At 45.1% G+C, this 17,051-nt stretch overlaps 1 protein-coding gene across 1 annotated transcript in view; it reads right to left on the reverse strand.

Annotated features, from left to right (window-relative positions):
• The window catches only part of ATP6V0D2 (ATPase H+ transporting V0 subunit d2), a 67,683-nt gene that overhangs the window by 48,731 nt on the left and 1,901 nt on the right, over nucleotides 1-17,051 (reverse strand). Inside the window, exon 2 of the mRNA XM_004697484.2 lies at nucleotides 7,495-7,666. Within this exon, the coding sequence (XP_004697541.1) occupies nucleotides 7,495-7,666 (172 nt within the window). The remainder of the gene's footprint in view (nucleotides 1-7,494; nucleotides 7,667-17,051) is intronic.

A 17,051-nucleotide genomic window follows, 5' to 3' on the forward strand; every position in this document is an offset into this window, starting at 1 on the left:
ACGTCCAAAGTATACGAGACCACGTCCACCAGCCTTCCTCTAAGGACTGTTCTGGTTGTACTTCTTTCAAGACTCACTCTCATTGAGTCCATTTTGACTCATAGTGACCCAAAGGACAAGGTAGAACTCCCCCTGTGAGTTTCTGAGACCGTATAACTCCTAACAGGAATAGAAAGTCTTGTTCTTCTCCCACAGAGCTGCCTAGTAGGTTTGAACTGCTGACCTTGAGGTTAACAGCCCAATTCATAACCACTATGCCACTAGGGCGTCTTCTTCCAAGAGAGATCTGTTTATTTATTTATTGGCAGTCCATGGTACTTTTAGTAGTCTTCACCAACACCATAGTTTAAATGCATCGATTCTTCTTTGGTCTTCCTTATTCAACGTCCAACTTTCCCAAGCATCTGAGACAATTGAAAAATATGATGAATTGGGTCAGGTATGCATTGATCCTCAAAGTAACATCCTTGCTTTTCAACCCTTGCGTCATTTGATCTCTTGGCTGCTGCTTCCATGAGCATTGATTATGGATCCAAGCAAGATGAAACCCTGGACAACTTCAGTCTTTTCTCCGTTTTTGATGATGTCACCTATGTGTCAAATTGTGAGGATTTTGGTTATGCCCTAGTGAGGTAGTGGTTATAAATTGGGCTGCTACCTACCAATCCAGCAGTTTGAAACTATCAGCTACTCAGAGGGAAAAACTGAGACTTTCTACTCCTGCACAGTTTTCTAGCTCTATATACCCAAAGCTCAAATACACAGTGACTCGGAAACCCACAGTGGTCATTCTACCTTGTTCGTTGTGATGAGTCGGCATTGACTTCATAGCAATGAGGTTGTTGCTTTTTTAAAACTGAGTTGTATTCCATAATGAAGGCTGCACTCCTTGATCCTCATTAACAAGTGATCCAAGTCCTCCTCACTTTCAGCACACACGGTTGTGTCAACTGTACATTGCACATTGTAAATAAGCCTGCCTTCAATCCTGGTACCAACTGACTTCTTCATATGTGGCTAAATACAGGATTATTTATTGATTTGATAAATATTTAACACCCATTATGTGCTGTCAGAAGGTTCCTGGATCCTATTGTTTTTGTTGCCCCGGTGACCAAAAAGTTAAAGGTTCAAATTCACTAAGTAGCACTGAATTTTAAAAGGCCTGATGTGATGATGGTGGTTAGTTTCAGCAGAGTCCATGCCCACTCTTAGGTTCCCTATATAACAGGGTTGACTTCCCCATAAAGCTGTGCTCTTTATGGGAGCAGATTGGTAGGTCTTTCTCTCATGGAGCTATTGGGTGGATTTGAACTGATGATCTTTCAGTTACTATTAGTTTCCCAATCAACAATTTATACACATTTTGTTGTTTAACTTTTTATTGTGGAGTGGGTGTGGGTTTACACATAAGATCATCATTTTTGCATTTAGTAACTTAATTTATCAACCTCCCAATGGCTGGCCCTGTCCTTGCTCTCCCCCTTTTTAGCCCACCCCCTTCTTGTAGGAGATTATCTTTCCCTTCACTCAGTTACCACCCGTCACCTGCTAGCCTATCCCTCCCCCTCCCCTCCCTTCCTCTCCCAGCTGTGGTCACCATCAAAGTCTGTTTCTTTTGGTAGGACAACCTTTATCTTGATTTTTTTTTTGGTAATAGTGGTCTCATAAGTTATTTTCCCATTTGTGATTGACTGACTTCCCTCCGTATAATGTTCTCCATGTCCATCCAGGTCATGAGCTGTTTCACAGTTTCATCATCATTCTTTATTGATGTGCAATATTTCATTCACAAATTTTATTTCGTGATACTAGTTGCCGGCCCCTCAATGTCAGAGCATTCTTCCCATCCTCTCTGCGTTTCACTCACCCATCTTTCCCGCCTACTCTGCCTCCGGGTCTTTATTTTGGGCAGATGCTGTCCTTTGGGTGATGCGTGGTTGAATGCTCCGGGACACATGCTCTCCCGGGTCATGGGGCCTCCTCTAGAGGCCTCCTTGCTGTCTGGTTGAGCAGTGGTCTCCGGTGAGGAGTCTAGACCTGGGTGTGAGGGGTGTCTAAGGGCCACAGTCTCGGGGTTTCACCAGTCAGACCAGTAGCCAGGTCTCCTATCAGGATGGAGGTGCCCTCATGACATAGTACATTATGCACAAACCTGCTAACTGCGAGGTCAGTAGTTCAGATCCTCGGGAAAGAGCTGAAGCTCTTACTCCTGTGAAGATTTAGTCTCAGGAACCTAAAGAGGTCGTTTTACTCTGAGAGGATGACCTTGAGTCAGAGTGGACACAATGGCAGGTCTGTTCTCTTTTTTATTTTCTGGGAGATTGAATTTTGTTTTACATTTTTCTCCTTCGTTCTTTAAGGCTAAAAGTTTTACTGAATCACACTGCTACATCTTTGTAGCACCAAGTCTCTGGAAGATCCAAACTGTGGGTATTTTGGTTTTGGAAAGTGGCTGAACATTTAACCCCTGTGTCACCATGGCTCCTATCCATCACTGATGCTCTAAATAAGGATCTCTGGCTGTGAAATGGTTAGACCTCAATGACTAACTGAAAATCAACAGTTCAAACATACCAGTCACATCGTGAAGGAACAAAACCCTGTCATCTGCTCGCATAAAGATCGTTCGGCCTAGGAAACCCCAGGAGACAATTCCTGCAGTGTTGCTATGAGCCAGACGCCGTTTCATGGAACATGGTGACAAAGGCTACAAATGTCTGTGTGCTTAGAAAAGAAACATACGAGGGATAACCGCCCCACCCCCCCCCACCCCCCCACCCCCGCCCCCAAACCCGGATTTTTAGTCAAAGCTATTTATTTATTTATTTTTACAAAACAACCTCATCACCTTCAGAGTACTCTCCATTATACTGAATGCATTTGTCAAATCTGCGATTCCATTCTTGGAAACGTTCTCAAACTCATCTGTTTGGATGGCTGACAGCATCTCCCTCATTGTTTTTCTTCACCTCTTCCACGTCCTCAAGTTGCTGTGCTTTCATGTCCCTTCGCATTCTCAGCAACAAAAAGAAGTCACATGGAGGGAGGGCCGGTGAGTAAGGTGTGGGGGGCAAGAGAGGCATGCTGGATTTTTATTTTGGGGGGTGGTGTTTGCCCCAAACTGGCACACTAGATGTCTGCATGAGCAGGTGCATTGTCGTGGTGGCAAAACCTGTCCCCCATCTGCCACAAATCAGACCTTTTTTGTTGTACACTGTTACACTATCTTTTCAGAACCACTAAATAGAAAGCTTGATTAACAGTCTGACCTGGTAGAATGAATTCCAAATGCACTGAGTCATCATTTTCATTCATTCAGGAAATTGAATGGCATCCAGAAGGAAGTTTGTCATAAATTGTCATTTCACCTCTTTTGGAAATGAAAAACCACTTGTACACTTGAGATGTTCCAATCGTGCTGTCCTTGTAAGCTGTTTTCAACACCACAACAGTTTCAGAGGCATTTTTTCCTAGCAGGAAACAGAATTTCACAGCCACATGCTGTTCTCTTAAATTAGCCATCACAGAAAACAAGATTCGAGCAAAACTGCTTGTATGAAAAAATTCACTGTGACTAGAGAGAACCTTCCCAGGCAGTGCCACTGAGTGCACTAACTCAGAGTTAGTTGCTTGATGCTCACCTACCAGGAAAAATGTGTAGTAAGAAAGCTCCACCCAGAGGAGATTTTTCTGTTTGGGGGTGGGGGTACCCTCTGGGGGGGGGGTGGTACCCCCTTGTATGATAACAGGTTTCAAGATGTTTGCTTAATTAAAGTCAAGATTCTTTCCAAATCTCAGATTAGGTCTCCTATTGTCCTGTAAGAAGGAAGGAGACTCTCGGGGCAATTCAGAAATGAGTGGTCCATCACGTGGGATGTAGGGGCAAAGGGTGGGGTGGGCAGGGGTGCTGCTGCTTAGGGTTCAAGAACACGGCTATCTATGTTATCAAGGTCATGCTGCTGGTCTGTTGGCTTGGAGAATGGGACTGGTACCCATGGCTGTAGCCCCAGTCCAGAATCCAGAGCGCTGGATCAGTGTCCGGGGGTCCCCACAAATAGAAGATTGTTTTGAAGTGTTGGCATCTAAGGATTCTGCTCTGTGGGGTTTGATCTTGCTTGACACTGATGACACCATCTGAGGTAGTTGGATGATTTCCTTTCAATCAGACTCTCCAGGTTAGGGATGGAGTCAAACCTGTCAATCAAGGGGTAGTTTGATGATGCCTTCTTGGGGGTGTGACCTTTTGCATGAGAATGAGGAACTGTAGGAACTGCCTTTCTCTCTGCCCCTCTGCCTTCTTTCCTGTTGGAGCCCTGCCTGCCTCAAGTGGTGGCCTGTATGGGCCACGTGACCCTAAGAGCTGTTGCCACTCTGCCATATTGCCACTGACCTTGGATCCATGTGACTTTGCACTCAGTGACCTGTGATATTCCTGCTTCCTGGTTCACAGTTTGCATCACTGACATGTGGCTATGTGAGTCTGAAGAGGGACTTATGGACTAACATCGGACATCGATGTGTGTTGGACTGGGCTGGGATGCCTTCTGATATAAAGCTCCTTCTTATACATAAATGAGTGTCTCTGGATTTGTTTCTCTAGACAAACCAGCTTAACACATTGCATTTCCTTCAATTTCTCCTTTTGGAATAGGAATGTCAATTTTATGACCACTTAACTCAGTGGTTCTCAACCTGTGAGTCGCGACCCCTTTGGAGGTCGAGCAAACCCTTTCACAGGAGTCGCCCAATTCATAACAGTAACAAAATTACAGTTATGAAGTAGCAATGAAAATAATTTTATGGTTGGGTGTCACCACATGAGGAACTGTAGTAAAGGGTCGCAGCATTAGGAAGGTTGAGAACCGCTAGCTTAACCACTTTACGATCTACTCCTTGGACATCATGATTTGAATTGCTTGGGCCACTTATATTTGGATTTTTGAAAAATGCCACGTTGAGGAAAGAGGGCAGCTCCCACGAGGGCTGCTCCCATGAGGGCGGTGGATGAGAGGGCAGCTCCCGCGAGGGAGGCGGCTCCTGCTCTGGCAGCCGGGTTCCCCCCACGATGACCACCAAGCAGGGCGGAGGTGAGCAATGCTACCATGTAATATGTCTGACTGTATTATTGTATTACCTCTTATGCTCTCGATGACTTTAATATAATGCTTATATATCTCAACCGTACAATTGTGCATTACTGAACCCAGAGGTAGTATTACTGAACCAGTGAGTTCTAGTAGCAGGTGGGGCTGGCATCCCACTCCCCTCTGCACCATTTTTAATTTAATACTACACCACGTGGTGGTAAATCATCTCTGTCTGAGTCCTTGGGCTGGTCTCTCCAGTCGCTTGTGTGTTGCAGTGAAAATAAGTGATCTCTTGGGGTTCTTTCATATTTTCATTGTGTTCAGTGCAATGATAATAACCTTGAAAGTACCCACATGAAGTTCCACTAGTGATGCCAGACGTGCTCCCATTTATGACTTGTTACCGGAAGAGGGACCATGCGAAGCACAGCATTCTCTGTAGTTATTTGAAGAGTGATGTTGCCACAGACGTTTCTAAGAAGTATTAAATGGGGAAAGTACAGAAGGCAAATGTTGCCATTTGTATAAATTTGAAGTGTGGTGATGGGATGTGCAGCGTATGGACTAGGATACAGATACAGACACAAATATAAAATGAGACAGAAAGGGAGTTGCCGTGGGTGCGAATCACTAGGCGAAGAGTGAAGGAGCAGGTGGACAGGAGGGTTGCTGTCACGGGATGCCTTTTGAACCCTTGGACAATCATAATGGTGCCCCTTGACTACCCTTTATTTTTCCTCGAAGGTATTATTCATTAGGTGGGTTTGACATTCAAGTCGTCCGATGTAACATGAAATGCCGAACCGAACCGACCGGTCTTAGGTTGTGGTGCTGTCAGTGCTCGCTGTCAGTAACAGAAAGGTCACATTGACTTCCCTTTGCACCAAAGGTTTGAAAACTCAGTTCCATTTCCGGAACCTTTTCTAAGAGCCATATTTAGATTTTAAGAAATATCTGCTACAGTAAGAGGAATCTTGCTGACTTTCACATGATTTCCCCCTCAAGTTAAAGCCGTGTGCAGCAGCTAGAGTCCATTAATTTAGCTTTGTTCAGCTTCACAGATGGATTTGGATATTCTTAGTTCCATTGTCTTGCTCACTGGACGAGAAAGGTGCCTCAAGGACAGAATCACTGTTATTTCTAGAACAGAAGAGTGGATGGTGGAGAAATGGATGAATCGGGGAGAGGATGGAGAATGGAAAGTGTGTCCTTCGGGGGCGATAATCATCCTTTTTGGGTGCCTGATTCTTGAGGCAGTATTATGTGGTTTCAAGTCCAATCAACTGGGTGGAGGTTGAGGTAAGGGCTGGAGGTTCCCTGTGTAGTTTTAGAGAGCGCCACTCATTTCATGTGGACGTTCGCTTATTCAATTGGCAATCACCTCTGTCAATCTCTGGCCATCTTCCAGAGCCACACTTTGATTAATCCTTATTTCTCATTCTTTCATTCCTATAAAATATCTCTAATTTCCTAATTTTAGAGCCAAGCCTGATGTTTACTGTCCTATTCTCTGTCTTTTAAAAAAAATTAATTTCTGGTTTCCATACTGTAGCATTTCTTCATTTTTAGGTCCTTTCCACCAAAAAATGTCACATTTTCTTTAGTTTCTTTCCAGTCCCAGAGGTAGACCTGGTAGGAGAGGACTTCAAAAAGTCCCTGGCTAGATGGAATGAGAAGATAATAGAATTCTTCTTTGAGGTCTTTGAACTCTCTCTTACAATAATTTAGCTGCAAAAGCACACAGTCATGTTAAATGAGTAAGCAAAATGTATTTGCTGAACTAATATAATGTGCTGTAATGGTGTGGGAGTTAAAACACATTAAGAATGAGGAGCCATCACACTGAGAGAGTTGGAACCACTGCTGATGGACAGGGAGATCAACAGAACACATCCAACTATGACAAGGGGCATTTATACTGCTTTTCAGCCATCAGGAGAGGTGAGACGTGGCTGTAAGAACCACTTTCTAGCACGTCAAACCCACCTCCATTTAAAGACAAAATGGAGAGGTGAGATGTGGCTGTAAGAACCACTTCCTAGCACGTCAAACCCACCTCCATTTAAAGACAAAATGATCCCAAGTTGTCACAGTACTTATACCTTCAGTAGAAACATCTACAACACCTCACGCATCAGCATCACGTACAATTTTTTTAAGATGAAAAGGGATAGCACTCTGTGTGTGGAGGGGAGCACCACCTCCGTGGCTATTCTTGTAATAGAATCTATTTTCTCCAATCGTGACATTGTTCAGTGAGTTTATATTTGCTAGAATCGAAAAGTATTCAAACTTACAAACAATAGAAAAGGTCTTAAGCTTCATTCTAGCTTAATATCCTACCTGCAACTTTTATGAATCATTTACACAATCAAATTGGGGCTTAATGGGCATTATCACTTACGTCATGTAGGTGAAAAATGTGCTAAGGGGCTCCAGGGAATGATTCCGAAAATATTCAAATTCTCCGCATAGCTTTGCCCTCATCTTGGTATCAATGATGGAAACAGTGAGGGGACCTGCTTGGTCTGCCAAGAAGTTGCCATAATCCGTGGTCTGGAGGTGGATTTTCAGATCTGAAATGAAATGAAATCACAAGTCAGGTTAAATTTTGAACATGCATTATAGCCCTTATGATATTAGTTGAATTTATGATACTTTTGCTAAACATATAATTATTATCTCATTAACCTTTAACGAGCCATTGCCATCAGGTTGAACTTTACGCCTAGTGACCTTACAAGGCAGAAAAACTCACGCCACCCACCAACTCTGACTCATCGTAATCCTGGAGGGGGGTCGAACTGCCCCTCTTCTGAGATTGTAACTCCGATGGGAGGAGAAAGTCCCCACTCCTCTTTTCCCCTTGGAGAGGCCCGTGGCTTCACATTCCTGACTTTGCATATAACCCACTATTTCACCAGGGCACCTTGTAGAAGGGAGTAAAACAAGATAGAAATAAGCCTTACAGTTCTGTGTATCAGTGGAAGGAAGCCATTCCATGAATCAGCGCAGATGTTTAAACACCTCACTGCCATCGAGTCAGTTTTGACACGTCATGACAGTCGGGCAGGGCATATTACAGTCTGAGACAGCAGTTCTTTATGAGAGTAGAAAGCCTAGGCCTCCATGAAGCAGCTGGTAGTTTCAAACTGCTGGCTGTGGTATTGAACCCACTAATCCCGGGTTCAATAAGGCACAATTGTACGGTCGAGATATAGAAGTATTATATTAAAGTCATCGAGAGCATGAGAGATAGAAGAGAAGAGATAGAAGAGAAACTCCATTACTCAAGTAATGGAGTCAGACACATTTCATGGTAGCATGTTCACCTCAGCCTCCCTTGGTGGTCCACGTGGAGAGAGGGGGAAGGGGAGGAGGACAAGGGGAAAGGGAACAGGGGAGGAGAGGGAGCAGAGGAGAGGTTAAGGGAGGAGCCGAGAGAGGGCGAGAGGGAGAGAGAGCCCTCTATTGCTAACCCAGGCCTATATACCCTTTGGGGCATGCAAGCCCATTAATTACAGGTAAAGACATACGTCACAGGAAGGGGTTGCACTATAGGTTATAGAGTAATGGAAGGGGATGGTCTAGGGACATACAGGCAATAGGAAAAGGAAGGATTGGGGGTATACATGTGACAAGATGGGCAGATCCTAAAGTCAGGATGGCAGCTGGATCTCCATAGGAACCATTAGATAGTAGGGTGTGAACCCCAACTACAGGAACCAAATAGATGACTGCAGGCCTGTCCATTTTCCTTAACAGCAGGGAGGGGGAGGCACTGCAGTCTGGCAACTGATTGCCCTCAGGGGGGGTGCCTGTAAGCATCTACCCTCCCCCCACAGCTGGCCTTGTGGCTTGCAGCCCGAGTCACCCTCTACACCACCTGGGTTTCTGGTCTGGATAGAGTGTATGAACGGAGCTCTGGTGGCACAGTGATTAAGCAGGTGGCTGCTAACTGAATCCATCTGTAGCTCCCAGGGAGCAGTGACCTGGTGACCTGCTCCAGTAAAGATGACAGCTCAGGATACCCTACGTGACAGCTCGACTCTGTCCCATTGGGTTGCTGGGCCTGCACTGAAATTTACTTGATGGAACACAGCAGCATGGTATGTGCGAGGAGCTCAGAGCAAGTCCATGTTCTGAAGCTTACGTGTGAGCAGAGAGAGTCGAGCTATGGCGATAGGCAGGGTTTGGATTTGGCACGAATCCAGGAGCTGGATTCGTGCTGAAACGAGGAGCCATCAGCTCAAACTGACCGCCATGTATGTAATCAAGGCTGACTCGCAGCCACCCTGCCCGACAGTAGCAGTGCTCTGTGGGTTTCTGAGCCGGTTACTCCTTACACGAGGAGAAGCTTCATCTGTCTTCCACAAGCAACTACTATGGGGTACATATAATTAATTGATTGTTCTGATAGTTGGAGGGCAGAGGTTGGACACAGACGGGGAAAGTAGGCCTGCAATTAGGCACAAAGTGGTCAAGAGGTGATCTGGGCTTTCTTCCACCCATCTGCAGAATTTATTTACGTTACCTATGTAATTACCATAAAAGAGACCCCTGTCTTGCCATCTCTTGTTTGGCTTTTACTTTGGTAGTGCAGGGTATTATGCAATGTGAGGCTTTGCATTCTCAGCACCAAGGGCATCTGCCAACAGAAGGGACACGTGGTACTTCCTTTAAACCTGTGGTTTTCTGCTCACGTCATCTGTCCTACTCGTAAGTGGAACACGCATCCAAACCTCTCAGCTGCCCGTGAGATCCTGACTTGAGCCACCCTGAGGGTGACAGAGCCTGGAGGCTTCTTGCAAATACTTCAGTTGGCGGAGAGGCAGATAGGAAAGGGGAGGGAAATCCCTTTTCTTCAACTAGAAATTGAGTCCGAAGGGACACTTGCCTTTAGAGTCTAAAAACCAAGCCAAACCGTTGATTCAGACAGGTTTCCTCTGAGGTGGTATTCCTGTTGAGCCAATTCCAATTCATGGTGACCCGGTGTACGTCAGGGCAAACACCAACCCCACAGGGTTGCCAAGGACTCTCCTCTAAGTTTTTCTATTTGGGAAAATCTCTCTTTCTGAAATGCTTTCTTGGTGTCTCCATGACCCAATGTCACAGTATTTGTTACTGTTGTTAGCTTTCATACAGGGTACAATGGAAGGGACTATCAGGTCTTATCACTGTGCAGAGATCAGTGAAAAGTCTCATCAGTAGTTATCAAACCAGACTCTCTCTGCTGAATTGACCACTATTCTGATGGTGTTGAAATGGCAGCATCCTCTTTGGTGCGACAATGCTCTACACGCCCTGAGTTGTGTGTGTGAAATGTATACACGTTTCATCTAACAAAAAGTTGGCCATTTTAACCATATTACTGTTTACACCTGCATGAATTAGATTCACTACATTGTACAGCCATCATCATACCACTATTTGTTTTAAAAAAGCCTTCATTACCCCAAACAGAAAACCAGTCCCCTTTAAGCACTAACCCATCACACCCCTCCCCCCGCATTCATTGTGCAGCTTTTACTTGCAGAGGAAGCAGTTGAAAACATCACCGTTGGGTCTTGGGCACCTTAGTGGGCGAAGTGGCCTCTTTGCCCTTCACTGTGTTCCAGAGCAGCAGTCTTGCCTAATGCGTCATTTGATTTCTCGACTGCAGCTTCCATGAGCACTGATTGTGAATCCAAGTGAAATGGCATCTTTTTCAAATTCAGTCTCTTCTCTGTGTCTCACTGATTGGCTCAGTTGGTGACGTTAGTGCTGACGTGTGGCCCTTCCTCTCGAGGCCCCAGGGGGATCTGAGTTCCATCAGGCTGGTTAACCCGGGTAAGCGTGTTGACGCTGACACATTTAGAGAGGAGGCAAGGGTTGGGCAGCACTTGCTCCTTCAGCACCATGGCTGTAGGCCACCTCTCTGTGGCCTTTTATCCTTAGAGCCTTTCTCAGCAGGAGTAAGTCTGGGTGGAGAAGCCGAGCTCAGCGTCAGTATTTCTAAGACAAAGCAAACCAAGCTTGTGTCTGTGAAAATGGTGGAAACAGCAGGGCAGGGTTAGGTTATACAAGCAGCCTGAGGAGCTAGAACAAGTCATCAGAGCAGGAGAGGCTGAAGAAGGGGTAGGTAGGCGGCTCTCCTTTGACTACGGAATCATTTGAGACAAGGGCATAAGAGCGAAGGGTGCCTGAAAATACTTTTCAGTATTGGACAAGGATATATTAGTGATCACTATTTGGACAGGAGGCCAATATAGCTTTGATTCTTTTCCTTAAAATGTCAGATCTGGAGGAGAGTTTTTGCAGAGCGATGACTATCTAGCCCCATAGGGTTGTCAAGGATCCTTCAGAAGTAGAATGTCAGGCCTTGCTCCCCAGGCACCTCTGGCTGGACCTGAACCACTAACCTCTCAGTAACTAAGTGCTACTCACTTGCTTTGCACAGGAGCTCCTGGGATTGGCCATGCCCCCTTTTAAACTAAGAGCAAAGTGAATGATGGGAGTCCTTGAAGTGTTTTTGAACAAGAAAGTGACAAAACTGGATTTGCATTCTTACCACAAGGCAGTCAAAATCTAAGGGTTATAAGTAGAGGAATAAATAGTGACTAAGGGAACAGAGAGGAAAGCTCCTGGAAACGAGAGTCTTTGTCCTTTTTTCTTTTGCTTTTAAAATAGTAAGATACAGTTCCAAAAACTATGGATGATAGTGGTAGCTCAAAATTCATTTTCAGGGTCATTACACGGGATGAATCCCCAGTAGACAGTAGCCCCCAAATCAGAAAGTGAGCATCGTGAAGGGACGTTTCAGCAACTGTGCTCAGACCAGAATGTAATGTCTTATCATTTCACCTCCTTTTGGACCCAATGTGGATTTATTCTAAACTTTTAATATTCTCTGCTTCTATGAGATTGAGGTCTCTATCGTGTTTCATATGGCCATTGTTGATGGGTCCTTGCTTGGGACCTATATTGTTACCTGTGTAGGGAAACTGGGAATGACGGAAGTACAAATATAGTAAGGGGATAGATCCCCCTGAGGACATGGGGGATCAACATCAACCTGTAAAATAAGGGGGGGATGTCTCAAAGTTGATCAGGATGATGTTTGCAGAGCCCTCCTTGATACGACTGGACCGTCGAATAACATGATATTAATTATAACTTAAAAAGAAAAAATTCTTGTCTTTCTTCTTCTATTCATCACCCACAGACCTGCCCAATGTAGTCCCTGAGGAGGGTGGGTGGTGAAGCGCTCTACCACATCCTTGACATTTGATAGTTTAAACCCACACAGAAGGGCCTCATAAGAATGGCTCTTAGCAATCTGCTGGAAGTCCCCAAGGAGCAGGTCTCCTCCACACACGGAGTCTCCAAGCATCAGCTGGACAGATGGAAACCAACCGTGACCACAGCCCACCCAACAGCCACAGCCTCTCGCTTCTCCCCTTAGGCAACCATGAAAGTCAGGTTCTTTTGAAATCTTTCACTGTTCTTTCTAGCTAGACAAGCATCCAGAAAGGATTTCTTATCTACTCCCTCTTAATATTATCCCTTAATATAGCGTGGTGATAGTATCCTAGTACAGAGTGACATGATACTTCATTCCACTTTAATAGCTGCAGAGTACTCTTTCATGTGAATGATTCATCATTTAACACGTTCCCGCAGATGGACATTTGATTGATTTCCTTCTCGGAGATCACAAACAATATTATATGAAGAGTCCTGTCATCTCATGTGGATGCAGGTCTTTCTATGGGGGGATCAGAGTGAAATTACTTTGTATGATTGACTTTTCTGTCCATGTCTTTGTAAGTCCCACTGAAGGCTTGGATGAAACTGAGCCGATAGTGTGTATGAAACACTAGTTGAGGGAATAAGGGAGCCATCTCAGAACCAGGAAGAGAGAATCCGATGATGACCAAGAAAGAAGAGCCACTGGCAGAGTGCGTGAGATCCCTGTATAAAGTGGCTGAGACAGCAAAGGCGGCTAGCCCATAGGCTGGGACCACGAGGCAGAGCAGAGGACCAGGATAGAGACTGTGTGGCAGACTTTCAGGTTTCCTGATCCCTGGAACGAGGCGGAGGCCGGGGACCAGAGGGCTACGTCCCTGCTAGCGTGGCTGATACAAGACATTTCAGACAAAAGAATTTGATCCTTAACATTTTGCAACCTGTTAACTTCCCTAATAGACTTCTTAATCATCAGTGTTGCCTGTGAGTTCTTTGAGGCCACTGGAATGAATTCCTGACCCCGATAGACAAGCGGAGTGCGGAGGGAGGGACGGGTGGTGTCAGAATAGGGTGCAGAAGGGTAGAGGCATGACTGAACTCTGCCTGTGGTTCTTAGCCCATGGCTGCGGTGGAGTTGGATTCCCCCTTTCCCCTGTGTAGCCCAAAGAGGTTAGACATGCCCCACTAGCAATTCTTGGACCAAGTGTGTATGCATTTGGAATTTTACTAGGTACCGCATGATTGTCCTCTTGAAAGTTTTCTTATTTTTCTAATACTTTTATTCTCTTGAGTGGAGGTCTTTTCAGCAGAGAGAATATATCTTACCCCATAATACTCGTGTATAAGCCACATTTTTCAGCACATTTTTAATGCAGTTTTGGTGGTAAAATTAGGTGCTTCGGCTAATATTCGGGTAGGCTTATACGCAAGTATATATGGCTACTACCTTGACCTTAGCTATCAAACAAAATCAAACCTATTGCTTTTGTGTTGGGACAGGTGGGACAGAGTTGAATTGTCCCCTAGGGCATTGTTGGCTGTGATCTTTATGGAAGGAGGTTCTCAGGCCTTTCTTCAGCAGAGCCACCTTCTGACTCGGGGTGGAAAGGACTTACTCTATGGTTTCTGAGTAACCACAGCATTGGAAAACGAACTGAAGATGGTTTCCCCTGAAAGTGACAAAACTGTTAGAGAGATATAGTGGACTATTCTCAGTTCCTTCCAAACATCGAGGGCAGGCAAGACCAAATAAAGGCTCATCCCAGAGTGCTCCACCCTGCCCTTGGTTCCACCAAGTGCACACCTTTACTGTGTATTTTAGAAAGGACCATTTCTCTAAACCCATAAGACTCACAGCCAGAAGTTCTAAACGTAAAAGACTCATGGCCACCAAGTGGATTCTGCCTCATAACGACCCTAAAGGACAGAGTGGACCTTGGGTTGGGTTTCCAGGGCTGCAGAGGCTTTGTGAATTTGAATCCCTGGCTGTGTGGACACTAGCCCATCATGTAACTCACTGCTCCACAGGGGCTCCTCTCTAACTTCTGTAGCTCTAAAATCTTAATTTCATCACCTTGTGTTTTTCAAAGAAGAAAGATTACTCCCAACATAATAGTCCTTGTTGCAATTAAAAACAATATTCTAATGAAAACAGCAGTGTCATTTCTTTCAGGCATACCTTGTAACTAACCCTTTAAGGCTATTGTTGTGATCCAAGGCCAGTTTTTAAAGCATTTGGCATTTCTGTGTGGACACCGCCTGAAACCTGTCCCAGGGGCAGAGGCAACAGGAACTAGCTTCCCTCTGGCGCTCAGCCAGGCTGAGTCAGAGGACGCACCGCTGTGCGTCAGGGGCAGCCCTCGGAGCGGATGAGTCTCTCTGACCGCACTTACACAGCTGGGCACCCCAGAAAGCACACGTGTGAGGACTCAGCCGTTTCACGGTTCTTCTGTACAATTTGTGTTTCCTCTCTTTCAAGATTCACTGCGAAGCATCTGATCTTTGTAAGTGGGCCCAACGTAATTTGTGGAAAATGAGACTTTTTGTTGTTGTTCTATTTTTTCCTTTTAAAGACTGGATGACTTTAAAAGATAAAAGAAAATATCGGCTTTGCCAAGTTATCATTCCTGTTAGTGCCTGCTTTAGCGTAAGCACCACGATGACAGGTCTCTTCCTCAGCCATAATTTGTATGAAGTATATTATGTGCGAAAGGAACAACCTCCATCCCAACAGAGGCCCTTGACTGCTTATCGTTCACTAGGAACCCAAATGCCCTTGACTTCTTATCTTCAACTCTTAACGCATGCAGCTCAGACGTGGATGAGTCTCTCAGGGCAGTCACAAATGTACCAGTTGCATTCGTTTTCAAAAGTTATTTATTTTCCAGACACCTTTATCAGGGAGGACACACCAGCCCTGGTGGTATTGTGGTTATACATTGGGCTTCTAACCACAAGGTCAGCAGTCAAAACCACCAGAGCTCTGAGGTAGAAGGATCAGGCTTTCAACTCTTGTAAAGAGCTAGTCTCTGAAACCCACAGGGGGCAGTTCCACCCTGTCCCAAATGATCATCAATCGACTTGATGGCAGCGAGTTTATAAGTTTATCAGGTAGGGCAGCCCCAGTGCCCTCACTAGGGTTGATGTCGCCCAGTATGGTAACTCATGGTGCCACATACCCCTTTCCAGGAACCTGGACCAAACCATACAGAATCCTGCAAAATGGACTCCCACGCACAGTGACCCTGTAAGGCAGGGTAGCGTTGCCTTTTGGTGTGTCGGGTCCTGAGCTATTTGCATGATTGCTTTTATGTTTGAGCCCATTGTTGCAGCCACTGTGTCCATCTGTCCTGTCAAGGCCAGAAAGGCAGTCCTTATTTCTAGAACAAAATGGAGCCGGCATCAACTCAACAAATCTCTTCATGGATCTTCAATTCCTATTCTAATTCCATTAGAGCGGAAAAGAGACTCAGCTTACCTCTACCACAATGGTGGACAGTCTGTTGGGTTTGTTCAAAACCATTACAAAGCCTCCGTGTTACCCTTAACTCTTCCTTGAGAATGTGAAATCCTAATTTAGATTCAGTTTTCTTACCAGCCATTATAACCCAAATGTGGCTTGACAACTCATCTCTGTTATTTCTGGAAGTCTTCAAAGAGTAGACAGACACACAGATTTCAATGTTGTTGTGAAATGAATGGTTGCAAAACACTGGGGCAGGGAAGAGAGGTAGAAACATGGCAGGGTTAGGGATGGGGTTTGGGGAGGCCCATGAGCTCCCCGACACAGTACGGAAAATTCTGCATGTAGACACGCATGTGTCGTTTTTCTGAGAAGGTTCATTCTCCAGATCTTCCAAAGAGTCTGAAAACATCCTCTTCTCCCCAGTTGAATCTGGTGACATATTCATTTAAGTGCTGACACAGACAGATGTGTGTTCCCGTCTGTGCCTTCCCCTGCTTCTCTCTTATCCTTCTCCCTCAATTGAATCATTTGGTCAATAGGTCGCTTGGCAAAAAGCACTTTGGAGCAACTTTTCCATTTCTGCTGTTTTATCTTTTATCATCTAGAATTCTTTAGAATGGCTGCCCTTGGCTAACCCATGGTTAGTGTGTCACAGACCCACTTGGCTTTGTTTGCATTCCTTTCACGTTACATTCATCGACGCAGCTTCTACCGAAGGATTAACTCTGCCTTGTGGCCTCTAATGTTTCATGTCTTCCACCTCAATGCAGAGCGATTGTCTGGAGGTCATTAACATGTTCCAGTCACCAAGCTCCTACTTCAAGGTGAAGTGATTTAAGATTTGGGATTCCATGATTAGAGCCAACAGAAAAAGCTGTTATATGAAAGATTCAGGCTTTTGGCAGCACCACTGAAACTGGCTTTACTAGGTCAGAACCGTAAACAGCTGATCTCCCGGGCTTTGGACTCTCCAGGGACAGCCTGCAAAGTCACCTTCAGGAGGGTTCTCCCCTGCTCCCCCTCCCCCTTCCTGTTTGCTCTCCAAATACTCTTCCTAGGGAACTGGACGTTTACTGTTTTCTTGCAGTTTCAGTGACCAAACTGAACACTGAGTTCTTAACTATGTTTCAAAATGAGTGCGTGTAGCCTTCTTAAATAATAACAATATGATTATAGATATGAAATCGTCTTAGGTGCCACTTGGAAATTATGTGGGTGAAAGCATTTTTTCATAGACTGTCTAATTTACAACTCCGCAGGCAGTCATG

This window comes from Echinops telfairi, unplaced genomic scaffold, assembly GCF_000313985.2.
Source record: "Echinops telfairi isolate 266 unplaced genomic scaffold, ASM31398v2 ScPeMD7_1;HRSCAF=3_0, whole genome shotgun sequence".
Taxonomy (NCBI): domain Eukaryota; kingdom Metazoa; phylum Chordata; class Mammalia; order Afrosoricida; family Tenrecidae; genus Echinops; species Echinops telfairi.